We start from the raw sequence: 27,149 nt of genomic DNA, 5'->3' as shown, positions 1-27,149 counted from the left end.
ATAAGAGCCGGGTTTTTGGCGCCCCCCCCCCCCCCACCCAAGCACTCTGCAGGATTTTAGACATGCATGTAGGCCCCATACAAAGACCTGCTTTGGCTAGCAGACACTTATTTAGCAATTTTAAAGTGACCACCAGGTCACTTTAATGTGCATTGTTATTTTGTGGTGATTTAGTAACAGATAGTGCCGAGCAGTGTTCTTAAATGAGAACTCCGGGCAAACAAAAAGCATGGGTTGAGTGCTCCTTTTGTCTAGGGGACTCAAATAAAGCAAATATGCTCACATTATCCTCGATCCCACCCAGCTGCTAGACCAGTCCCCACAGCATCTTTTTCCTTGGGCTAAGGACCGCTGACATCACTTCTAATGCCGGTCTATTGACTTGCATTAGATGTAAGGACACTAAGGGACAGGATACGGGTACTCCTAGAATGAGATCCTAATAGGTTGGACTTGATGGACTAATGTCTTTATTCAACCTCAAATACTATGTAACTATATGTAACTATGTAACTATAACATCAGGAGTAGAAGGGGAGAGAGGTGAGCTCTCACTGCCACGGGAGCAGGGATCAGAGAGGTAAAACAGCTTTATTTGAGCCCCCTAGACAAAATGAGCAGTTTAACTTTGCAGTGCGGTGGTAGCCCCAGTGCAATGGTCAGTTTATGCTTTGAATGGAGTTCCCCTTTAAATAATCAGTTGTGACAGTAAACTAAATGCTTGTATGTTAGTCCATTTTAAGGATTTAGGACTAAATGGGTAAAAAATGCCTGCTTATAACTGTGTGTTTCTGTGCATGTCTGTGGCTTTCATTGTCCTGTTGCAGCATTTCATATGGGATCCAGCAGCTTCTCCTCTTCCTCTTCATCTTCATCCTTCCTGGAGACTAAGCCGCCGCTTCCATTCCATCATCGACCATCGAACTCCATTAACTCTAACGCAAATGCTTTGCTCAGCTTCCAGTCCGAATCATTAGTGACTGGTAACGGTACCCGTCCGATCTTGTACTGTCTGCACTGACACCTAAGGCTGTCTGTTCAAGAAGTGCTCCAGCCAAAATAATGTAATGGAAAAGAAAAGGTTAAAATGTCTGCTGAGTATGTTCTGCTGTCTGGGGCCCCATTGGGGGGGATTTCCCGCACTTCCATCCCTGGTGGCAGCTGTCAGCGGGGCAGGAAATAAGGGGGATTATGCCCAGTTAGAGAGTTCTAATGCAGATGACAATCTGGCAGAGCTTCCAGCCTTTTCCCACCCTATTGGTATAAATAAATAAAATTTTTTTTTCCTTTTCTACCATACCTGGGTGTAGTTTACCCAAGAATTGGTATCTTTGTGTCCAAACCCAAAACTTATTAAGTTTTGGATAGAGTAGGAAAGCATTAAAATCCCTGTCAGTTTTTTTTTTCTTTGCCATATGTGTCCCATTTAGGAAAATTGCTTTGATTTACTGTCTTGTTGGCACAACAGGAAGTAGAGGAAAATCTCTTCTATGGGGGACACAGGAGTCAAAATTTGAGAGATTCCGATCGTTTCGCACTTTATCTAGTACAAATAATGTTTTGGCTGGAGTACCGCTTTCAGTCACCTGTAGCTGCAAATCTCCGCTCTGCTAGACTCGCACCTTCATCTCACCAATCTGTTTATATATCGTTTTATGAATATATTTGTTAATGTTTTTTATTATTCTTACCTGGGTTCCATTCATATAATGTGTGACTATAACTAATAACATTACCACAAAAAGCAAACCTCTGTCAATTGTTCCAGTGCCTTGGCATAGAAAACATTGAATTTGGACTTATGTTGACCCGGATTTAATCTTCTCACTTATGGTTCTGGGTTTTAATAGAAGGATCGAAGGAAATCTGTCATGACCTGTACACCGATCAGCCATAACATTATGACCACCCACCTAGTATTGAGTAGATCCCCTTTTAGCTGCCAAAACAGCCCTGACCCATCGAGGCATGGACTACTAGAGCTACTAGAGCTCTGAAGGTATGCTGTGGTATCTGGCACCAAGCTGTCAGTAGCAGATTATTATTATTATTATTATACAGGATTTATATAGCGCCAACAGTTTGCGCAGCGCTTTACAATATAAATCCTTTAAGTCCTGTAAGTTGCGAGGTGAGGCCTCCATGGATTGGACTTGTTTTTCCAGCACATCCCACAGATGCTCCATTGGATTGAGATCTGGAGAATTTGGAGGCCAAGTCAACATGGAGAATTTGGAGGCCAAGTCAAATCAAGAAGGGAATGTTTTGCAGGGATAGGTCTATAATTTTGCCACTTTACACATCACTGGTTCGGCCTCACCTGGAGTATGCGGTGCAGTTTTGGGCACCGGTACACAGAAAGGATGTCCTTGAGCTGGAGAAAGTCCAGCGGAGGGCAACCAAACTCATCAAGGGGATGGAGGACCAGAACTATGATACAAGGCTACTAAATTTAGTAAGGTAAAAAGTAAGGAGATTAAGGGGGGACTTGATTTTCATGTACAAAATGTTCAATAGTCATAGCAATATTAGCAACAAACTCTTTAAGATTAATTCCATAACAAAGACTAGAGGCCACCACCTAAAACTGGTAGAAAAAAAATTCAAACACAAGGGGCGAAGGGGGTTCTACTCAGTTCGCGCGGTTAGGGTCTGGAACTCGCTGCCACAAGCAGTGATTTCCGCAAATAGTCTGGAATCATTCAAGAGGCTTTTGGACGATTTCCTGAAAGACCGAAATGTACAAGGGTACAGGTACTCTTAAGAATGAGAAGACTCAGGGACCTATACACACACACAATAGGTTGGACTTGATGGGCTTATGTCTTCAACCTCAAATACTATGTAACTATGTAACACCTAGAACTCATTGAAGTGTTCTTCAAACCATTCTTGCTCCCTACCACACTGCAAAAAGGGTTCATTATCCTGCTGAAAGAGGTCACTGGAATCAGGGAATACCATCTCCATGAAGGGGTGTACTAGATCAGCAGCATGTTTGTAGGTGGTACGTGACAAAGTAACATCCACATGAATGGCAGGACCCGAGGTTTCCCAGCAGAACATTGCCCAACGCATCACACTGCCTCCCCGGCTCGCCTTCTTCTCATAGTGCATCCTGGTGCCATCTCTTCTACAGGTAAGCAACACACATACATCCGGCCAACCACATGATGTAAAAGAAAAGGTGATTCATCAGACCAGGCCACCTTCTTCCATTACTCTGTGTATTTCAGGTCTCTTCATGTGCCCATTGTAGGCACTTTGTTGGTAAACACTGGTCAGCATGGGCACCCTGACCGGTCTACGGCTACGCAGCCCCATACGCACCAAACTGATGCACTGTGTGTTCATACACCTTTCCGTCTGAACCAGCACTTTTTTTTACCAATTTGAGCTACAGTATCTTTTCTGTTGGATCAGAGTACATGGGCCAGCCTTCGCTCCCCACATGCATCAATAAGCCTTGGCCGCCCATGACCCTGACGCCGGGTTCACCAGTTTTCTTTCCTTGGACCACTTTTGGTAGGTCCTGACCACTGCAGACCGGGAACATCCCACAAGAGCTGCAGTTATGGAGTTGCTCTGACCCAGTCGTCTAGACATCACAATTTGGCCCCTGTCAGAGTCTCTCAATTCCTTACACTTGTCCATATTCTCTGCTTCCAACACATCATGTTCAGGGACAAAATGTTTACTTGCTGATTTAATATATCCCCCTCCACCCCCCCCACTTCCAGGGCCCATTGTAACCATATAATCAATGGTACTCACTTCACCTCTCAATGGTTGTAATGTTATGGCTGATCAGTGTATATGTAGGCTGTTATTGCTGATTCCTTATCTGATAATGTTAGTTGCCTGACATCATGCTCATCCAACTTTAATAGCAAAAACCCACTCACATGATGTATGAAAATTAGGTGTTCAGGTTCCTTTTGCCACATGCTTGTTCCACATCAATGACCCAGAAAGTGTTGAATCGAGAGACAGCAGGCAGCTCACATATTTCTCTCACAGCAGGTTTCCTGTAATTAAAATGGAGTTTTATTTGCACCGCCATTTGATTCACATTGGATTATTGAGAATGGTTTGCTCATGTCATAGCTGGGGTGCATTTCTTTCACCCTCTTTCCTTTTTGCACACCTGCTTTATTGACCAGAGTCCAGTGCCAGCCCATCAAATCCTTCTTACTTGATCTGAATCCAGTAAAGTTGAAATGGGTTTGTTGGCATAGGTGACCGCATTTTGCACAGGATAATAAATGACATATCTTCTCTGTGCCCTTGTAGGAGCTGAAAACACAGTGCCATCCGCTGGTAGCCCAGAGCAGCCGGAATTCCAGCCTGGTGACCGCGTTCTTGTGGTTGGTCAGAGAAGCGGCACTGTACGGTTTTATGGGAAAACTGACTTTGCTCCAGGTAAGCCATAAAATGTATACAATGAGAATCCTGCAAGGTTAAAGCCCACCTCCAGTTTAAAATAAAATGTATATAAATCCATTGCCTCCTCTTCCCCCCCCAGCTCCCATCCCTTCTGCCCCCAACAGTCCACTAGATATCTAGTGCCAGGCTGGCCCCATTTCCCCATCTTCTCGTTAATGTTCCATAGACTTGAATAGAATGTTGCTCCTGCAGTAAAGGTACAGCCCATTGGGCCTATGGGACGTTAGTGTGCAGGCACGGTTAGCTTGGATCTTGACTTTTTCCGGCAGGGCTGCAGACAGCATGAGAGCCCACAGCTGTCTGAGGTGGTAAGTATGGACCTGTGGGGGGAGTTTGGTACAGCTATGTGTATTGATGGCCCTAGGGAAGGGAGAGCTTGTATGTTTTATTTGGGAAGATTATATTTTAATGTTTGGAAAATGCAGAATGCATTGTGAAGAGTCTTGGGTCTCCCTGTCTGGTGTATCCCTCCTATCCTCTGTGCACTCTGTTAATGCAGCTGTAAACCAAGATGCTTCCAGCTAAACGCAACCCAGTCACCTGCTTCTAGCTGTCCAGGTTTTCTGTTCAGGTTTTGTGAGTACTTGAGGCCTTACTTCTGACCTTGAGCCTGTATTCTGCTTACCACACTGTGGCCTTCAACATGTCTAATTCTTGACACAGGAATAGGAAGGGGGGTAGTCTGGCTGTGTAGGTGCCCCCAGCATGCTCTCTTCTAACTGGTCAGTGACTGCTTGTAGATCACCCCTAATGACGATGACTCTAGCCTGGAATTATTCCATCCGCTGGTATTGTAGTGTCTCCTCTTGTTGGAGTCCTCTTTGGACATTGTTCTTCTATCCAGCTCCAGTTCACCAAAAGGAAATTTCCCACTATTGTTTGTTTGTAGTTTGGACTGTGCAAGTCTATCTTTCAGCCACTGCTTCCTTCAGGTTCGGTTTTTGTCATCATGGATGGGCCTAGGAACAGCCCCCCAGCTTCTCGTTTCACCACCTCTAGTTAGCTCAGACAAACCAACTTTTTGACTTTTGGCCCCAAGGATCCGGTCTGCTTTTTTCCACTTAAGGCTCAATACACTATGGTAGTGAGTACCTCTTGTGCTTTTTGGCATCAGACCTCTGATTTATCCAGATTTGCAAGGTTGCCAACGGGTCTTCAGTTCACATACTCTCTACCAGGAGGACATTTCTGAATCTTTTAATGCCAGTTGGGTGTGAGGTCCTTTTCAGGCTGCTTCTTGAGCTGTAGGCAGTCCCCACGTCTTATTTACTTTGGGCTTGCTAGTGGTTGTTTTGCTGTATTGCCCACCCCACAGTTGCACTGCTTTTGGACATCCTGAAGATTTAAGACCATTTAATCCTCGTCTTGGAGTCCATTGAGGGATACCGCTCCCACCCCTCTGTGTTCCATGCTCTTGGTACTGCTTTGATACAAACCGGAGGCATGCTGGTATTAGAAGGGTTATCCCCTGAGCTGGACTACAGTTTGTTTGCTGTGTCCAATCTTCCTATAGGCAGAAGGATAACCCAAATGTTTATGACTTCCTGCATTCATCAATGCACTCCAAGAAAATGATTGTACAGTGTCCTCCATTTCACACAGTACTGAGGGAAGGGGCAGAACATTGTAATGTGACAAGAGGATCTCAATCCGAAGACAGGAAGAGCACGCTGTGCTACTGCCGCAACTGACCACTTGGGCACTATTACTAGATAATGAGGTGTCTGGCGGGAAGGGCTTAGCCTCGAAATCTTCAGAAGCGCGACATGGCAGCTAACACCGTAATTTGAAAAAACTGCCATGGAATATAGCGGTGTCATTATCCTGGCTATGGTGTCAGGGTCACAAGGCTGACGGCACGGTACTACAAATACTTAGGCAGGTCAAACACTTTGCATGTATGTATAATTGCTGTTTGGCTAGAGTTCAGCTTTAGATTAAACTTTTAGCATAGGTTGAATTAAATGCCATAAGTGATCCAAGCAGATATTCAGGAACAATTTTGTGTCGTTTGCAAAATAATTGAACCCAGGATGATACATAATTTAATGCGACGGGCCCCTTTGATTCCGAGGGCATCATTTAAAACCTAGAAAAGGACACTCATTAATTACTTATGCAGAGGTTTTGCCATCACTATCTAACAAACCCATCTGTGTCATCAATTTAATGAAATAAGAATAAGTGAATTAAATATTGATTCTCTCCATCACCTGCTCGACGTACTGTATAGCCACTGAGAGGGGGTTTTATATTGCTGTCACTTCCCATGTACTTCACGTATTGGGGGCAGGGTCGGCTTACGAGCAATTTGCCTTTTGCACCTTTTTAGGTAAAGGTAATATATATTATTTTTGTGATCATTTTGGTGTGGATCAAAAAATAAAATATAAATAAATAGATTTATATATACGAGTCTAGACCTGGAAGATTACAGCAAAAATATATATTACCTTTACCTAAAAAGGTACAAAAGGCAAGTTGCTCATATATATCAAATATATACTATATTTATATATAAATATAAAATCTTGTATATGAATATTTTGTACTCTTGTTTTTATCCAGCAGGTAGAGCCTCTAGCTAATTTCTAGGGATGCACCGATACCAATACTAGTATCGGTGCCGATCCCGAGTATTTGGGCGAATACTTGTACTCTTCCAAATGCTCCGATGCCTAGCCGGATACATCCGGTATCAGGAAGCCGGGCAACGTGTAATTACATGCTGCCCGGCTTCCTGATTGGTCGAAGTAGTATGGAGCCGGCTTCCCGGCCAATCGGAAAGCCGGGCACCAACTAATGACGTGGCGCCCAGTCACCTCATGACGAGGGAGCATGGACCCGGCTTCCCGGCCAATCGGGAAGCCAGGCGCGGTGTCATTATACGGCGCCCTGGCTTCCTGATTGGCCAGAAAGCCGGCTTCATGACCTAGTGACTAGAAGTATGGGGACGGCTTCCCTGCTTATCGGGAACCCAGTTGGCAAGTCATTACACATTCCTTAATGGGACTTTCGGTTTTTGGTATCGGCGAGTACCGGAAAAACAATATTGGTAATCGATACCGGTATCGGTGCATCCCCACTAATTTGACATGTTTATCAATATGTCCTTATTGGCTTTGCTGAGAAAAATCTTATTGGTTACGGAGCTCAGTAGCTCAAGCTACAATGTACTCACATTGGTAGATAGCACAGAGCTGTTACCCATTTCTCCCTGCCTGCTCTGTTGAGATAGGGCTGTGTGGTTTTTCAGTTAGGGAGAGACAGTCTGAAGGCAAACAGCTTCTGCTGTACATTCTAAGAAGAACCAGTATAATGTGGGCTTATGCAATAATTAGATTTATCCATTCCTAAAGTACTATAACTGTGCATGCTTACTTATAAACGATTTAGATATGCCCACTTAGTTAGCTTTACTTTCAGCATGTGGCTGTGTAACTAATGTAGCCACCACATCTGAGGACTGGCAAACTGTAATATATTTCTGTCTTTGTTCTAGTGTATTAGGAAATGTGTCACATTCTTTATGTAACATTCACCTCTGTATATTAAAGAAAAAAAAAGATAACTTTGTTCATAATTTGTTTAGGATCCGCTAATTCCTTGACTGAACCTTTAGCTGCTGAGGTTGGGTAACATTTTATCTTAAATGCCTAATATGTTGGTATTTAATTACCGGTATTTCTGAGGTCACTGTTACAGCTTATAATCTTATTAGCAGCGTGGATGTGGAGCCGGCCTCTGCAGGGCTTAACGTTTTAAAGTCTGATTTAATTAAGTGAAAGTCTTTTAGTTTTATCACATCCTTTTTGTACCGATTACATGTGTTGCCTGAAATGATCTCGGTCCCTGGAGGAACTGCGATACGCTCCTTCTACAAAACTGTTTTGGCAGATGTTTCACTGAGACGCACTGACAGCAGGGCATCTGGTTACTTGATGGGAGGGACCCACCTCCATCATCACGCCATCAACATTATGGTTTGGTTTGGAAAGAGCAGATACGGGTTAGAGTTTTGCTGTCTGTCTGCTTGCTGGGGAGATTTCCTGGAAAGCCTGGCAATATGCTGTAGATCAGGACCCTTACTCTCTGTGTGGAAGCAGTGGTCTCTCTGCAAAGGTCTGATACCCTCCCGTCTTGCTGAGTCAGACTCATAGCTCTGCAGTGAGCAAAGCTGACTGCCTGCTAGGATAGGAAGTCATGGGAGACTTCTCCTTCGGGGGCATAGCCAAAAATCTATTTTTTGAAGTAGGGAACAGATCGATTTCAGGATTTGCACCTCCTATGTATTGTTCAGGTGCCACTGGGACAGGAAGTGAGGGAAAATCTCCCCAACAGGGTCATATACAGAAATAGAATCTGGCAAATGTTAACGCTTACCCCCTACTCTATCCAAAATCAGAACGTTTTTATTTCTGGCTGGAGTTAGGCTGGATGCCGCTTTCCCTTTTCTCTATAGTGAATGAAAGCATGAGTGCCCATGTGTGCTGAGCCTTTAACAAATCTTTCTTTATTATAATGATCGCTTCCAACTGTCCGAAGTATTCATCGCTCCATGGGGAAGCCCTGTTCAGCCCATTAGCCGTAAGGGTTGCCAAGACTGAGCTATGTGTGACCACTGTTCCTGTCTCAGGTTTGCATTGGAATTAAGGTTAATGAAAACATCTTGAACATTGAAGCGTCTTATAAAAGGCTGCTACTTAAACATTCATACTTGTAGCCATGCGGTTCATCAAGTAGGGGAGTGCCATAACGTTGCCTTTGAAAACCAAAATCTACGTTTTTAAAGAACTTTTCTACCCTTGACCATTTCTACTGCATAAGCTGTTGAACATCCCATTCCAGATACAGAGCTATCTCCCCACCCCACCCTTTGTGGCTATAACAGTCCTCACTCTTCTGTGAAGACTGTCCACAAGATTGTGTGTGCCAGTGGGAATTTCTCCCTTTATAGCTGTCCTAGCATCAGCTATATTTGTTATGTTATATGTTTCTAATGCCATTTTACCCTAAAGAGCATTTAGGATGTCAGGTACTTGTGCTGGGTGATGAGATCTGGCTTGCTATCAGTGTTCCAGTTCATGGCAAAGGTGATCAGAAGGGTTGAGCTCTGTGCATGGCACTCAAGTTCCTCCACACCAAACTCCTCATACCATGTCTTTATGGGGATGGCTTTGTATGCAGGGGCACAGTCATGCTGAAACAGAAAAGGACCTTCACCAAACTGTTGTCAGAAGGCTGGAAGTGAACAGTTGTCCAAAATATCTTTGTATGCTGTAGCATTAAAGTACCCGTCACTGGAAACACCTGGAGACATGTCTACATACGTTTGGCCATGTATGTAAGATTGTTGGTCAGGTTTCCACAAATGTTTGGTTATATAGTGTATGTCCTATCTATTTCCATTGACCATGTTTGGATGTGCCCATGTATACAGTGTAGGTGCTTCCTATTAGGTCCATTGGTGGGAAAATTAGAGCGTAAGCTCCTCTGGTACAGGGACTGATCTAAATGGCTCAGTGTCACTGTGGAATATGTCAGAGTTATATAAATGTATAATGATAACAGGAGAATGGAGAATGGTTCCCTGTAAAATACCAATGTTATTACTATTATTTGTAATGCACTGAGTTTTTTGTTTTGTTTTTTCCCTTGGAAGGGTTTTGGTGTGGGATTGAATTGGATAAACCACACGGCAAGAATGATGGGTCAATCTCCGGAGTTCAGTATTTTACTTGTCCCCTCAAGCATGGGGTGTTTGCCCCTCCATCACGAGTTCAAAGGTGAGTGAAAAAGATGCCTCTGTCTGTAAGCGATGAGAGAGAATACAGCACCAAACGTATTCTCATTTCTGTTCATCTTTCTAGTCTGTTAATGCTCTTCTATTCAAAATCATAGCAAACGCGTTACCCTAGTTAACCATGACTGATGCAGGAGAAAGATCAGCCAATCAGAATTCAGGAGTCATGTTTTAAGGTGGAACTTAAAAATTTGTGAGCAGGAAGTTTTGATATTGCAGAAGAGACATGCGTTACTCTTCTGCAATCAACTTTTCTTTCTGCATGTGCAGCTCAGTGTACAGTTCCAGCATCTGCTGCGCGTTGGGATGAATAACACCAGTGTGCATGGGACTAAAAGTCCCATAAGGCATTGCAAGAATGACAGTTGCAGGCATGACTCCCAGAGTCGGAGGCTTGTTGGGATTTGTATGTAATGCACAGTTGGAGGGCAGGAGTTGCCCACTCCTGTTTTAGATGCACTCCTTTCTCAATTTACATTGCACAGTTGTTCCTCCATTAGTAACATAATGTACACAAGCTTTTGACAGTCAAGGTCAGTTTGCATTCAGTTTGTGGTTAGTTTTATTCTTGCATACAATTTTCAATACACAGATAAACACTTTTTCCCGGGGGATTGTTTAGTAGCCTTACTTCCTCTCCCTAGAACAGTGGTTCTCAACCTGTGGGTCGCGACGCAAAAGTGGGTCGCAACCCACAGTTGAGGGGGTCCCCATGTGCCTTGTGCTGCTCTAGGTAAGAGGCTCCTCAGCCTCCTTCTAGCATGGCAGTGTCAGTTCTCCTAGATGGCGCTGCAGCATCAGCGACCTGAGAGGATCAGAGAGTGGGGAGCAAGCAGGAGTGAGGGGAGGTAAGTTCTTGGGCACCACAGACTCCCACTAGCCATCTGAGAGCCAGCATAGTCTCCCAAGAGCCCACACAGATACTAGTATTGGTGCATCCCTAAATTTTAGGGTTGGGGGTCACCACAACATGGCAAATGTTACCAAGGGGTCCCAGCCCTAGAAAGGTTGAGAACCACTGCCCTAGAAGGACACGGTAATGCTCCCCACCACTCACCTAAAACGCAGTCCCTACAAGTACCAGTAAAAGCTTGCTTCCTCGACAGTAAGTATAATCACATATCCTTAAGGAAATATATCAAATAAAAGTTTCAAGATATAGACAGTTGTCTTCAGTCCTTGTAATCCCCAATGTGCTTCTCTACGAAATCCCGCCTGCTCAGGCAGTGTCCATGAAAGCAGTTCCTTGAGCTATCCTGCTTCTGGGTCCTCTATCAGAAAATCGCTGCTGCCGGTTTCCAATTGTGTAGTAGAGCAGAATCCTGAAAGATGGAAAGAATCCTCTCTTCATGGAGCATTGCCTGGGAGCAGAGATGTGATGGAGGACCTTTAAGCAAGAGCAGTGGTCATGAGAGAATACTCTTAAGCGCCCGCTCTTATGGACATTGCCTGAGCCTCTGGTGGGTTCTGGAGGAGTACAGCATGGGACATTACAGGGAACGAAGACAACTGTGTGATCTTTTGAATTGCAGTAAGGTGAACTTTGTTTTTGTATGTTTCCCAAAGGATATGCAATTGTAAAACTTGTTGCAAGTAGGGGTTAATGTGAATAAAAGGCAAACCACTTTTCCATTTTATCCTGTGTCCAGCTAGGATTTTTACAGTCTTTGAAAAGAGTGTGCACCCAGTACACATCTCACCATTCCATGCCGCACCAATATGAAAGGTCTTCTCTTGCAGCTAGTGGGGTACTTTCCTATTTTTAAAGAAACAATAGAAATGCTTTTACTTAAAAGTCTGAATGCTGGTAATGTTTGTGCATATTGTAATACCAGTGTTGTCCGTGTTTATAGCTGTAACGTTCTGTATTGATGAAAAGTTAACATTTTTGTTCCATAGGCTCTCTGGATCGCTCGATTCCCTTTCGGAGATCACATCAAGTAGACTGAATCATTCCTTCCCAGGTGTGTAGGTTTCGGAATTTATTACAAGTAAGGTTAATAGCGAGGCTACCTGCATTTTGAGAAGGTGAAAACAGCAATGGCAAATCATCTCGCATGATGGGTGTACTTTGCAGCTTGCAGTTTCAGCTAAATGCATTCCAGATGCCTCAAAACAAAAGATGAGCTTAGTGGGTTTTTTTTTACAGAAAGCAGCCACAGCCTGCTAAAGAGAAGGACCCTTGTTCTCTGTGTGGAAGCAATGGTCTTTCTGCTCATGCTCCTTGCTGATTTAGTGGACGTTAAGTTGGTAGAAAACATGCCAATCAGCAACTTTTGTTTATGACAGTGACTGGTTAAGCCATAAAAGCATCTAGATGCCTGCCAGCAATGTTTCCCCTGTACACTGAGCCATGCATACACTGGCTCAACATGCTGAGTTGAAGTAACTCAATCATTGAGGCCCAGCTAATCAAGCGAGCGAAGACTAGAAATTTGTAGGAACACCAGGATGAAGATAGAAGTGGTGGCAAGGGAGGAGATCCTGGACATCACATCGCTGGAGGGGATTGCTTTGGAAGGCAAGTCTGTCCTTAAAACTAAGGGAACTTATCCTTTTTGCTTCCCTTTCCTGATCTAAACTAGCACATACCCCCCAGATGCATACTTACCTTGGTCCAGGGCATTTGTTTAAATCCTTTTCTGGAAGTCCTTGGTGCGCTGGCTGTGCTTGCACATTACAACCCTATACAATTTTATTATTAGAGATATTTATATAGCACTGACAATTTACAGAGTTGCACATTCACATCAGTCCCCGCCCTCAAGCTTACAATCTGAGGTCCCCATTAGACATGCATAAGGGGCCAATTTAGACAGAAGCCAGTAAACCTTCCAGCATGTCTTGGAGTGTGGAGGAAAGCGGAGTACCTGGAGGAAACCCACAGAGAACAAACAAACTCCTTGCAGATAGTGTTTTTACTCCGATTCAAAGCGGGGAAACCCTGTGCTGCAAGGCAGAAATGCTAACAACTAAGCCACTTTTATGTGGAATCTCCTCAGCGTCTCTGACTTCAAGACACAGCACAATAGAAGTCCAACTGGGGATCTCCTGCATGCTGAGCACTTTCTATACAAACTCCAGAAACTGTTGGATTGAGGTAGTATGCATCCAGGTAGGGAAGTGACGGTCATTTCGATTAGGGACCAAAACGGATAAGTGCACTTAATGCTAAAGATCACTTATCTTTTAATGTGTGCTTCCAGTTGGTTTTGTGATTGTGAATCCACTAGGGCTGCAGCTAACGATTATTTTCATAATCGATTAGTTAGCCGATTATTAAGTTCGATTAATCGGATAAAACAAAAAAAAAGGCTCCAGTGATGGACTACTAGTTTCTATTGAGATTGTAGTCCATCACGGGAGCAAGCTTGGCGCGGTGGAAGTAAAAAAAGAGTGTAGTGTGCAATATAGTACATTATACAGCGGCGCAGTACAGAATACCAGCAGCTATAGAGGAATGTAGCAATAGTACATTATACTATAATGTAATAATGTAGCGGCGAGCGGGAAATTTGAATTTTAGCCGACGAATGGACGATGGAAAACGTTGACAACGTTTTCCATCGTCGATTTTAACCGACTTAATCGAATAACTGTTGCAGCTCTAGAATCCACACTGGGTGCTGTCACTGAACCAGCTACATCATTTATCCCTATAAAGCGGAGTCCTGCCACATCCTTTATCAGTGATGACATATCTCTGTTTGCTGGCCGCCAGTGATTCAGCCACTGCTCCTTCAGTTATTGCTTGTCGGAGTCGCATAAATCCCCTGTCAGGGCTGCCGGTCTGTACATACTGCAAAGCTGACAAAATCACTGGAATGCATAATTTACTGCAAGAATTGCATCAGAGAGCTGATATCTGAGCCTGAAGATTTAATTCAGGGTTACAATAGGCAGCGTACAGGGACCAGCTGTATAAGGGAGTAGAACTTTAAGAACAGATATCACAAAACTTTTTTCTGATTTAGTAATAAGTTTTAATGGAGACAATGGCAGCGTTTAACAGACTGACCTGACTTCTGATCTGTATCACCTAACATACATATGTATAATAAAAGGATTTTTTGTGAACTTACCTTTTTATATATTCTATTTCCTTGTTTTTTTAGGCACTGGTGACATAGCCAGTACCTCCCAGATGCCCCCTGGGAAGGCTACGTGACCAGTGCCTTTCAGATGCCCCCTGGGAAGGCTACGTGACCAGTGCCTTTCAGATGCCCGTGGCAAGGCTACGTGACCAGTGCCTTTCAGATGCCACCTGCAAAGGCTACGTGACCAGTGCCTTTCAGATGCCACCTGCAAAGGCTACGTGACCAGTGTCTTTCAGATGCCCTTGGCGAGGCTACGTGACCCGTGGCTTCCAAATGCCCCCTGGCGAGGCTACATGACCAGTGCCTTCCAGATGCCCCCTGGCGAGGCTACATGACCAGTGCCTTCCAGATGCCCCCTGGCGAGGCTACATGACCAGTGCCTTCCAGATGCCCCCTGGCAAGGCTACATGACCAGTGCCTTCCAGATGCCCCCTGGCAAGGCTACATGACCAGTGTTTTCCAGATGCCCCCTGGCAAGGCTACATTACCAGTGCCTTCCAGGGAGATCTCGAGTGTAAACTGTTAGATCATGCAAGATTTCACAATATCTCGGTTGAACAGCTCGGAGGAAAGGTGAGATCTGGCGCAGATGTCATCAGTGGGCCAGCACAGAGAACAAGAAAGAAGAACCTGGCCATTGATAGTCTATTGGTTTCCCACAATACATTTAATCAACAATGGCGGTTTTTTAAGAGGGTGTGGGGGTCACTTTCGGACAGAAAAAATACGACACCTCAAAACCTGCATTGCTGTTTTTATATTTATTCTGTTGAAATAAGTACCCCCCAGTGTGATGTATCCTTAGTAGGACACTTGCCAGTGCTGCATGAGCTGTGAGAGGTGCTGTGTGCAAAGAAACGTTCTCTGCAGTATAATAGAAGTTTTTCCAACTCATTTTAAAATAGGTAACCTGAACGCTCCATACAACTATACAAGTTGGCATAAAGATTTCCTATAACATCTCTGACGCTCACCGTACTTTTCTCCTCGGCCCGGCGTCTCGCACGTACTCCTTTTGTTGGACTGCAGCCTGCAAATGTGTAGCAATTACTTCTAATGGCGACACTTAGTACACATCGTAGTTTCTGTAAATTGGTTTGGAGGTTTGAAAGGCGAGGGAGAGCTCTCCTGTCATTGAGTCGGCTCCGCCATGTGCGTCCGGCACTTCCTGGCAATCTCGTACTACATTGCTAGTTAATTAAGAAAAGGCTCAGAATTTGCTCCGTCAGCACAATGAGATTTCCTGACTCCCCCCCAATGGGAAGATTAAGAGATGCAAGAAAATCTATGGGACGGAAAGTTGGGGATTATCCGAATCATAATGGAGGGAATTGTTTTATTGCACACAGTGGGGGGGAAATAAAATTTGTTTAGTGCGGTATCAGGCAGTGCTACAATGACACTGGGACTCTGAGAACGCCCTGTCATGTAACTTCGCTCGTGACTTGCATAGAAATTTGTTTAATTGGTAACAAGAAGCTCTTGTCTAAGCAAAGTTGTTGTTCAAAGGAAATAAATATTTCCTTTTTTCTAAAGGTGGCCATACATAGTGTGAAGTTTGCACAGTGGGTGCCACTGTAGAAACTCTTTCGGCCGGCATCCCTTGATCAGCTGATCAAAGGAGCCGGGCGTAAAATCTTTGAGCGGGCAGTCATTGAGCTGCCTGCTCTGTTCAGGTATGCTGACAGCAGCCAGTGGCCGCCTTCAGATTACAATGAAGACAGCAGGAGATTCCTCCTTGATAGAGGAGTCTGTAATATAGAGCATTGTATAATACAGTGTATGGCCAGCTTTTCGATATAGATTAGGGATGCACTGATACTAGTATCGATGCCGAGTATTTGGGCTAGCACTCGTACTCGCCCAAATGCTCTGATGCCTAGCTCAATACTTACAGTATCAGGCAGCTAGTCATTACACGCTGCCCGACTTCCTGATTGGGCGTGAAGCCGGCTCCATGCTTTCTCGTCACATGTGTAATGACTTGCTGCCCGGGTTCCTGATTGGTCGGGAAGCTGGCCAACCAGGAAGCCGGGCGGCCGTGTAATGACGTGGAGCCCAGCTTTCTGATTGGCCAGAAAGCCGGCTTCATGCTCCCTCGTCGCCCCATGAGAAGGGAGCATGGAGCCGGCTTCCTGGCCAATCAGAAAGCCGGGCGCCGCGTCATTACACAGAGCCCGGCTTCCTGATTAGCCAGAAAGCCGGCTCCATGCTTCCTCATCACCTAGTGACGAGAAGGATGGGGGCGGCTTCCCTGCTAATCAGGGTGGCGAGTCTTTACACGTCATCTGGCTTCACGGCTAATCAGGAAGTCAGGTGGCAAGTTATCATGCGCCACCTGGCTACCTTAATGGGACTTTCAGTATTTGGTATCGGCGAGTACCGAAAAAGAATATCGGTGCTCTTACTCAATACCGAAATACCGGTATCGGTGCATCCCTAATATAGATGTTAAGGTGTTCTGATCAATAGAAATCTAATTAACCATGGTATGACCAGAGGTGATTGATGTCTAGATGACCAGGCCAAATTTTGCAGCCTCCGCTAATGTGACCCGCAACCGCCCGGGTGTGAATGGGGCCTAAAGGATTTTCTTTTTCCAGTGAAGCCTCCAGCTTACTTATGATTACCATGTCATAGCTGACTATGGAACATGCAGGTGGCAGACAGGGGAGGTTTCAATAAGGGATCATGCAAGTTCTGGTTTCAGTTTGCTTTACATTGTATTCCTGGGATTTTAGACTAAAGTAGCATTTTTTTTAAATTCTAGTGGAATGGAAAAAGTAGATTGCTGATAGTTTTTTGGTAGAGGAATCTTTTTTGCCGCAAAAAATGTAACGGTCTACTAGGATTTTCTGTGCGGTGTGTATGTGCGGTATATGCACAGTGCAGTGCAAACTCTCAGGATCTGTTAGCTGCAGAGAGTGGGAGGGGGGTGCTGGGACAATGCTTGCATGGGAGTTGCATCATCAGTGGCCACCCAATGGTTGAAGTAAGAAGACGTCATAGGTGGAAGAATCGGCGAAAAACATCTCTCTTATATGTATGTGGCCGTTAACATGTGAACACTGAAGATCAGTAATTTGGGATCTGTAATAATTGTATTTTCCCTAATTATTTTCAGGGTTTAAAAGAAGCCTCAGTTCTACATCTACGTGCACTTCACAGAAAGACGTCAGCCGGAGACACTCGTTTGGCAGGTATTTATCACAACAACAGATGAAAGTGTCTGTCTGACCTCCTTACTTATCTCAGCCAATACTTCTGGAATATCACAATGCTGTCTTCAAGTGTATGTCCAGCCAAAATATTTTACCTTTTTTTTTCAAAAAGAACGGTAAAGGGTTAGAATCCATTTTTTATTTCACGGGGCTCCTTTAGAGAATTCCCTCTCACTTCCTATCCTGGAGATTAGGGATGCACCAATACCAAGTACCATACTCGGTACAAGTACAGATACTTTTCCAGCTCCAAGACTAGACTAGATAAAAATTCAAAAGTTAGGAGGCAGCTGTCATTTGTAAGGAGCATACGGGGCTCCCGGGATTTGTACATCTCGGTTTTAGCCACTTGCTGAACGGGGTGTTTCACCCCCTTCCTGGCCAGGCCATTTTTCAGTGTTCAGCGCTGCGGTACTTTGACTGATGTTTATTCCGTCAGCAATGCTGTACTGAAATGAATTTTATACCATTTTTTGGGGACAGATCGAGTTTTCTTTTGGTGGTATTTAATCACCACTACGGGTTTTTTTTTTATACTATATAATGAAAAAAGTACCGAACATTTTGAAAAAAAACCTGTTCTCCCTACGTTATGTTATAAAACATTTATAATTACCCCGGGGGACTTTAATTTGTATTTTTTTATTGCTTTGATATGTGACTTAATTATTTTTTTTACTTTTTGTAATTTTTTTAAACCTTTTTTTTTTCACTGAACTTTATTGCTATCACATAGGGAGCAAACAAGCTCCCTATGTTATAGCCAATTTGCAGTGACAGGTCCTCTTTATGGAGACATCAGGGGTCTTTAAGATCCCTAATGTCACCTTGGGACCCCCAGAGAAGCTGGTGAAGCAGAGACCTGCTTTACCAGCTTCTCTCCGGTTTCTATACCGGAGAGTGACACTGAATGCAGGCAGTGATGTAATACACATCACTGCCTGCATTTTGAAGAGGAGGAGGAGATCAAACGGAGCTCGTGTACTGAGCTCCGTTTGATCTCCGGACGCAGAGCGGCTGTGCCGGTCCCGGGCTCATACCGGGAACAGCGGAGCCCGGGATCGCCAGCTGCGGTGGAGGGGGGCGCACACCCGACCGGATATTACAAGCGATCGGGCGTCTCTACAGATGCCCGAACGCTTGTATGTAAACAGCCATCGCTGGCTGTTTACATTCAAAACCGATTTCCAGCTTGTGCGCGCCGCCTGTCGGCGGACGGGGCGTCTAAAGACGCCCACCCGCTCTCAAGAAGCCGCTCTCCGGCCGTTAATTACAATGGCCGGACAGCAGGTGGTTAAAGTATGATTTTGTTTTTATAAAAATATATATATATATATTGATGCACAGATACCATTTTTGCAAGTACGAGTACTGATACTTGTGCAAGTCCTCACAGACACAAGTATGGATACATTTTTGTTTAGTGTCATGTGACAGTTTTTCTAAAACAATACAGACGAATGATTTCAGGGCAGTGGTGGAGCGCCAGAGCCGGGTCCCAGCTGCAACCGCTGCAACCCTGGTAGTTCTCATGAAATGGCAAGTATCAGCACTGGTATCTGGACATCCCTACTGGAGACAACAGTTTCATCAGACAGGGAGTTAGGGGAGATATGCAACAGGAAAAAGAGAAGAAATCAAAAGTAATAAAAAAAAGAAGTAAAATTAAAAGAATCCTAACTCAAATGTAGTAAAAAAAAAAAAGCATGTCTGTGTTTGCTGCTGTAGATTTTCTCTCACTTCCTGTTTGGCAAAACTGTTGTCAGCAGGACAGGAAAGGGGGGGAAATTCTGTAACGGAGCGCCAGATAGCAGTAAATACCTCACTGGGTTCTAATCCTTCCTTACTCTATACAGAGCTAAGAAAAAGGCTTTGGCTGGACTTACTTTTCAGTGTGTTACAGACTTGCCGTGAAAAGGTTGTTTCCTCATTTTCAGCCCTAAAGTATTTTTTTTTTCCCCCCCCGAAAAAGGCTTTATTCTAAAACAAATTTCTCCCTTCATCCTGAAACCAATATCATCCCATAAGATTATACTAAATGTCAATTTATTTATTTTAGGCATGTTATTTACGTGTGAAAGCCGCTGTTTTGTAGACATTCAAAGCCCTGAGATTGCTGCTATGCTTAGCTCTTAGGTGTGATGTCAGCAGCCCCAGCAGACTCAGATCTGTCACTCAAGTTACACTCTATAGCTAGGATAGCCAAACTCTGGCTCTCCAGCTGTGGTGCAACTACAACTCCCATTGGGCATTCCAAGACTATGACAGCCATAGGCATGATTCCAGGAGGCTGGTGCAAGTTGAGATTTGTAGTTGCAGCACAGCTGGATAGCCGGATTTTGCCTACCCTGCTCTATAGTATGACCCCTGGCAGCTGCATAAAAGGCATTGTAGGGAGGGGCGGAGGAACTGGGCCAGCACAGACAGTAATTGGACACTTCCAGAAGAGCGGAGAGCTATGACATGCAAAGGAGGAGAGGCCTGTGCCTTCCCGCAGTAGTTAAACATTCTAGCGAGTTCGGAGGAGCAAGTGAATAAAAAATAGTTCTTGGGAATAAAAAAAAAGCTGCAAGGAAGCATTTAAAAGATTAATTTTTCTCTGCTTTTACCTTCAGTTTTTTAAGTTGGTGATTGGGCGGGTTAGCACTGTGCAGATACCTCGAGGTGGAATCCATTGCATCAGTTCCAGACATTTTGTTTCTAATCTTTGTTCCAAGGTTTGTGACCTTTGCTGAAGGACTTCGCTGTCACCATAGAGCCCTGTTATTGCCTGTGCTGTCCTGGTCAGCGTTCATGCACCTTTTATATTCTGCAGCCGACAGCTCTGTCCCTGCGGCTTTGTCATGTTCCACACGCAATTCATAAAGCAGGATTTCTAATCATTCTGTATGAAGAGAACACTTTGAAACCTTGCGGCACGCTCTTCTGTGTTGAAGGGTTGTAATGAAAGGGGCTTGAAAGCTTTGTGACTCCTTGTTGTTCTTACAAGAGGGCTCAGCTGCCTCTTCCCTTCATGTCTGGTGCATTGTTTAGAGGTGACCGCACCGGCTGCCTGACCGACTTGGAAATGGACAGAAAAAATGTAATCTCGATGACCAGGACTATTTTTTTATTATTATAGAATTGCACTGACCCAATTATTGCAGCCCACCCATCTCGGGGCTCTATTTCCTTTTATTGCAGTTCCCCCCACCCCATGTATGTTTAGTGAGGGTATTGTAACAACAAGCCGCAGAGAACACGGCCCCTTGTCTGGATCACCTGGTTAGATGTCCAGGTCCCATCAAAGCACCTGTACCTACAAAACACGTAATTTATCCCATTTAAGTACCTGTACCTTCAGACCATGTCACCGGTCCCATTAAGGTACCTGTACAAAACATGTGACCGGTCCCATTAGGGTGCCTGTACCTTCAAAACAGGTCACCGGTCCCATTAAGGTACCTGTACCCACAAAACATGTCACCGGTCCCATTAGGGTACCTGTACCCACAAAACATGTCACCGGTCCCGTTAAGGTACCTGTACCCACAAAACATGTCACCGGTCCCGTTAAGGTACCTGTACCCTTAAAACATGTCACCGGTCCCATTTAAGGTACCTGTACCCAAAAAACATGTCACCGGTCCCATTAGGGTACCTGTACCCACAAAACATGGCACCGTTCCCATTAGGGTACCTGTACCTTTAAAACCTGTTACCAGTTCCATTAAAGTACCTGTACCTTCTAAAATTGCCACCAGTTCCATTAAAGTACCCGTAAGAAACAGGTCACCATTCCATTAAACTGCCTGTGCCCTTCTGATTTCTTCATGGCCCCAAATGTCACCGGCACTTCTCTCCCCGCGCCAATGCAGCACAGCAGGATGCACATTTAATGATTACGCTTCGGAAATTGTTCAATGCTCTTAGCGGCACGGGTCCTTTCAGGAGCGTTAATGAACACGGGAGGGCATAGCTCGCCCTGGAAGAAAATTCCGCCGGTGAAAGAGCTTTTACAATGCTCACAATGGAACGCTGCCACTTTTCCGATCGAGAGTCACAGTTTCACATCAATGAAGCCTCTCCGCTCCTCTATTCAAAGTGCGTTTCATCTGCTTCTAAGTGAAGACTTTTTTTTAATTTTATTTTTTTTTTCACTTTGGGCTTTTTAACAGTTGTCAAGTAATAAGAACTACAAAGACGGAGCTATTTTTTGAGGATGTAAATGTGTACCGGCAGCATATTCTTTTTTTAAAAGTTTTTAATAAGCGGGTCCTGTGAATGCCGAGTGCCTCTATGAAGAAGACTTTGAATTCCAACAAACGATGAGGCTGCACTTCACCGCTGACATGTAGACTGATCTGTCTTAGCAAAACCGTGGAATCTATGAAATAGGCAAAAGAGAGAGGTGCAGAAAGCAAGAGCAACCAGGCAGCAGTCATCTCTCACTCATGTCATGAGGGTTGTTCTGATCAATGATGAATTTGGGGTTCTGATGGATTTGGTACTTTGAAAATTGACATTTATACCACACTTGCAATTTAAGCCCCCTTCAGATTTTTTGTATCCCTAGTGTTTCGATACTGCATGCACATATGCGTATTACATTAAGGCAGAAAATCAGTGGAATATCCCTCGCTGTCCTCATGTTCTATACACTGTATAGAACATGATGACTTACAGGACCTTAGACCTCTGGAGCGGTCTATGAGCAAGTATTGTGGTTTGGGTGAGTATAACTTTGTTATTTTAGCTCCCTAAGCACTTAATTCTCACAATGCGTAAGTAGCCCCACTGCAACGGTTAATATTTGATTTGCCTGGAGTTCTGCTTCTATTTTATTTTTTAAAGATAATTTTTATTGATTTTTGCAAGTGTCAGATACACAACAATGATAACAACAACACCATCAACAAACAACAATTAAGTCAACATAACCCAGGCATTTACACATCAGTACACTCTCTATGTTTGTCACGAGGTTACAAGGTTACACAAGTTACACAAGCTGTGGATGCAATATTCAAGGTTCAAGACATGGTGATAAAGCTCTAAGATAGGTATCACAGAACATTGAGAAACCAATTCAGCCACATATATCAGCCGACCAAGAGTATCACCTAGGACTCATAGGTCCAGAACTGGGGGACTCAGGGCCAAAAGTTAGTAGTACTACCCCGTTTCCAAATTTGTGTTTGAGGAGGCCAGCCATGGGTCCCATATGCGGCCAAAGCGTATCGGGTTACCTCTCTGCTCGTATGTTAGTTTGTAAATGGGGAGTGCTTGATTGATCAGTCTTTTCCATTCGCCCAGGGTGGGGGCCGTCTGGCTACCCCAGACTAGGAGAATGGTTTTCCTGGCATAAAATAACAGGAGGCGGATAAGTGTCTGAGAACGGGAGGCCAGTGCTAGCTCCCCAAAGAGACCCAGGAGGCAGAATGAGGGGTTGCAAATGTTGGGGAAGCCGAGGTTGACCTCCATGAAGGAAGTGATTTCCGACCAAAAGGCTCTTATGACGGGGCATTCCCAGAAACAGTGCAAGAAGTTGGCCTCTCGCCCGCAGCGCTTTAAACAAATGGCAGGATAAAGCATGGCATAGGCGACACCCTCCTGGCGCAGCCGCTTTTTGACCTCCAGGAAGGAGGACCGTTGGTGTTGTAATTCAGCGGAAAAGTCAGGAAAAATGAAGACCCGATTCCCAGTGTAGGAGAGGTCCCCTGCAATCCGTGAGGCACACAGAATCATTGGCCGCATGTCCGGCGCCATCTTGCCGCTGGAACCGGGCCAATTTTTCGGCCGCGGATACGTCCCTTTGGTCTCCAATTTTCCCCATCGTAGCTGCCAGGAGGATCCTGAGGGAGAGCGGAAGGAGCCCGGGTGCCGACCGAGTTGCTGGAACCCTCAGGATAGGGTAAGGATGAGAGTGGGACCGGAGCTGCTGTGATCAGCGCCCGTCCATGCACGCCGCTTGGCCACGCCCCCCGGAGTTCTGCTTTTATTACAAGCAGTATAAGTACCTGAATTTGACTTGGCATCATCCTCCAAAAATCCCTATACAGCAGAGCTCAGGCTAGGGGGAGAGAGAAGCAACACAAGAAAACAATCCGTTGCGCTGCAGTACAAGGGGGCATGCTGGTTGCATTATGGTGCATTGCAGCGCAGATCTCTTATTATACTTGTGTGTTGGGGTGACAGTCTAAATGAATGTTACTGCAATGCACCACACAAAATGATGTGTTACTGTGCGTTGCTGGAGCAAACGTTACCACAGTGCATGTCCAAGAGGCCCTCATTCTTGTTCTGGCAGCATTACTATGGCGGGCAGCAGATGTACACTGTGTGCAAATATTTACCGAGCTTCTGACAAGCTTTGAGCCACTAGCCCATTTGAAAGCCACCTTGTATTGCACTTCACCCCTGCTCCAATCATCTGCCGCAGCCCTGAGTGTAATCCTTGTGTAAGTTCCATGTCAAAGCTTACCCAGGGTTATGTGACAATGTTCGGGGATCAGACCCAAGCCTTACCTACTGGGAGGAAGTGGAGGAGATCACATGCTCCCGCATACCCAGAAGTACTAGGTTTTCCCAGAGGCTCCAGGAGATGAATGAAAAATTGTGGCATTTTAGTCTTTTTGCGTGATTTGAAAACAATGGCGGGAATGCATCTTTAAAGGATCAGTCCAACCAGGCGTGAGATTTCTGCTAAAAGGTAGAGTCTGCTCACCTGAACAGCCAGCTGACTTCTTATAGTTCTAAAGGACTCCATCATTTCTAGGCTGTCATATCTCTAAGGCATCCCTCTGCCATAATTTCTAGGTTTTTGGTGGTTCCCGTTCCCCCTTCTCGTTGTTTGTACCCAATTTGACATCAAGTGAGCACTTTTCCTGGTTTGGATTGAATCAGAGGGAAAATCTACTGTCATCTAAACTTTTGCTGCCCCAACCCTCTCCAAGCTAAACTACGCTAAGCCTGTCCAATACGAGCCGCATCATTGCCTCCATAGCACCGCTGCATTGAACCCTGTCTGACAAAATTCACAGTGATGGCTGCATCATCCCAATTGATTAAATGGAACTGTATAGATAAATATCTAGTCTCTATATATGACCCCATTCTCATCAATGGGGATTCAGTGCACAGGTGCTTATAGCACTAAAGGGAGTTTAACTTGGGTGGGGGGTTCGGAAGGCTGCAGCCGTGCTACGGAGGTAAGTGGGTGGGCAGCTGAGGTGGAGGGGTGGCGGTTAGTGCAGTTATGTATAGAGGGGATGATGGGTATGGGTTAGCAAAGTTTTAGTCAATTGTGGGGATGCGCCGAAATGGCATTTTTAGACCGAAACCGAAATTTCAAGATTTTGTCCGGCCAAAATCGAAAATGACTTTTTTTCCCAACCTTATTAAATTGTTTTTTAATTATTTATTTTTTTGCTTTACTGTTAGGAGCTTTGGGGAAATATTGGGGACCCCTGATGTTTCCCTTTTAAAATAGAAATCCCCTTTTCTACAGCCCCAGCACGCAATGAACAGGAAGCGCTGAGTACAGAGGTTTCCTGTTCATTCACAATAGTTACTATCAACCTAGTCATGAATGGACAGGAAGCCTCTCTACTAACTGCTTCCTGTTCATTCATAAAGTGAACAGAGAGTAAATATTTACTATGTCCCTATTCATACATGAACAGGAAATTATGTGTAGCACTTCCTGTTCATTTATAACTGGGGACATAGTAATCACTATGTCCTTGGTTATTTATAAACACCAAGTAATCAGTATTGATCACTTGGTGTTTGCTCAGTACAGTGAAGAAACAGTAAATATTTAACATATTTACTGATCCTGAAGCTCCGCCACCTCCCTCCGGAGGTTTCCATCCTGCTTGGCCACCTGACAGCTTTCTCCTCCCTGCTGAGAGCCGGCAGCTGGATTGGCTCTGTGTCCCCTCCAATCAACGCTGCTCTCCCCTGCCTGTGTCTGCAGAGGCAGCGGGGATTGGAGGGGACACAGAGCCAATCCAGCTCCCAGCAGGGAGGAGAAAGCTGCCAGGAGGCTGAGCAGGATAGAAAGCTCCAGTGGGAACAAAGACCACAGCCTGCAGCCGGCGCCCAGCGGGGTTGAGGGAGGTGTTTTTGCCCATAGTACCATTTTTGTTGCATCTCTAGTTAAAAGTAGATTTGTACTTTAAAGATGCAACGGGAAGAATGGGAACCATATTGGCTGGAGTCCTTAGAAACTTGGCTTAATTCTCTTGAATGTGGCAAAGATTGAAACATAATTTTTGGTTGGACAATCAACAAGGTTCTTCTGAATCTCATATTGAGAGCACACGCTCCTTTTCTTGCCCTTTTTCAGCCTTCTGAAACGACATTAAAACCTATATGAGATTGTAGTGATTAGGTTTTCATGTAAACGTAGGGACATCAGCAGACTGTTTCGGATTTTATCGTGTCACTTTGGAGATTAAAAAAAAATAACCAATGCTGTGCTTTCATTTGACCAGGCCTAAGAAGCCGGCACTCCGCCGTAGTTGGAGCAGTACCAGCTCCACCAGCACAAGTGATGGAGGTGTGAAGTTGCACAAAGGCTCCCAGGTTCTCCTGACCAGCTCTAATGAAATGGCTGTCATCAGGTACATTGGGCCCACTGATTTCGCCCCTGGCGTCTGGCTGGGCCTGGAACTCCGCTCCGCCAAAGGCAAAAACGACGGATCTATCGGAGAGAAACGATACTTTCACTGCAAGCCCAACCACGGAGTGCTGGTCCGACCCGGGCGAGTCACTTATAGGGGGATTAATGGATCCAAACTTGTGGATGACACCTGCTGACCCAAGTTCCAGCAAGTTTGATCAATAAGCCCGGCCACGCAAGATTTGGAGGTTTATGGCTCATACTGTCTCTGTTTTACGTTGTAATACTTGTCCAATTTCTTCTTTTTCTTTTTTTTTTTTTTTTTTTCTTTCTCAAGTTTGGCTTTTACAGTTCTGAATTGTTTTGCCACTAATAAGAATGTTTTATTTCATCACTTTGTGGTTTATGCCAAAATTTTTAGCCAAATTCTCTAATGCCAGCCACATGGGCCAAATTGACAGCAACAAAAGTTTCAAAATTTGTCCTCAGCAAGCACCAAGAATCCCGCTGCTTGACTTTTGATTTGAGATTCCCATGAGCCCATTTTGTCGTGTCCTTCATTTTTTTGTCTAAGCTGAAATCTTTCTTTGCTCCACACTGAATTTTGTTGTTGTTGTTGTTTTGAATCATATGTTCTCAGTTCTCTAGAATGTATGTTTTAGTTTGAAACAGTTGGTATCTGAAAGTTGGAATTTGGTTGCCATGGCGATGCAATTAGGCGGATGCATCTTCATTTTTAGAACACATGCACTTTAAGGCCCAACGCAAGAACGAAAAGCACTTTCAGAATGTATTTTCTTTTTTCTTCCTGGTGTGGAAAAAAACCTTCTCAGTCACGTTGCTGTTACTTCATTCTACCGCTGGTATTTTATAAAATTAGAGGATAAGAGACATGGAGGGCGCAGTCCACTGCAAAAGAGCTTACACTTTACATTTTTCTAGTTTCTTTGCCTCGGACCACTCCTCAGCCTTTT

General features: G+C 44.6%; 1 protein-coding gene across 2 annotated transcripts in view; it reads left to right on the top strand.

Moving 5' to 3' along the window:
* CLIP4 (CAP-Gly domain containing linker protein family member 4) overlaps window positions 1-26,433 on the top strand; it is a 68,421-nt gene extending 41,988 nt beyond the window's left edge. For both annotated transcript variants that reach the window (XM_018568164.1, XM_018568173.1), the window contains 5 exons: window positions 4,294-4,422; window positions 10,109-10,232; window positions 12,149-12,213; window positions 17,471-17,546; window positions 26,048-26,433. In XM_018568164.1, the coding sequence (XP_018423666.1) occupies window positions 4,294-4,422; window positions 10,109-10,232; window positions 12,149-12,213; window positions 17,471-17,546; window positions 26,048-26,372 (719 nt within the window). In that variant the 3' untranslated portion in view covers window positions 26,373-26,433. The remainder of the gene's footprint in view (window positions 1-4,293; window positions 4,423-10,108; window positions 10,233-12,148; window positions 12,214-17,470; window positions 17,547-26,047) is intronic.
* Window positions 26,434-27,149: the final 716 nt, after the last annotated feature.

The sequence above is a fragment of the Nanorana parkeri genome, unplaced genomic scaffold (genome assembly GCF_000935625.1).
Source record: "Nanorana parkeri isolate BGI_ZX_2015 unplaced genomic scaffold, ASM93562v1 scaffold31, whole genome shotgun sequence".
In the NCBI taxonomy this organism is placed as follows: Eukaryota; Metazoa; Chordata; class Amphibia; order Anura; family Dicroglossidae; genus Nanorana; species Nanorana parkeri.
The sequence above is the reverse complement of the archived record's forward strand: the minus strand, read 5'-3'. Positions and strand labels throughout refer to the sequence as shown.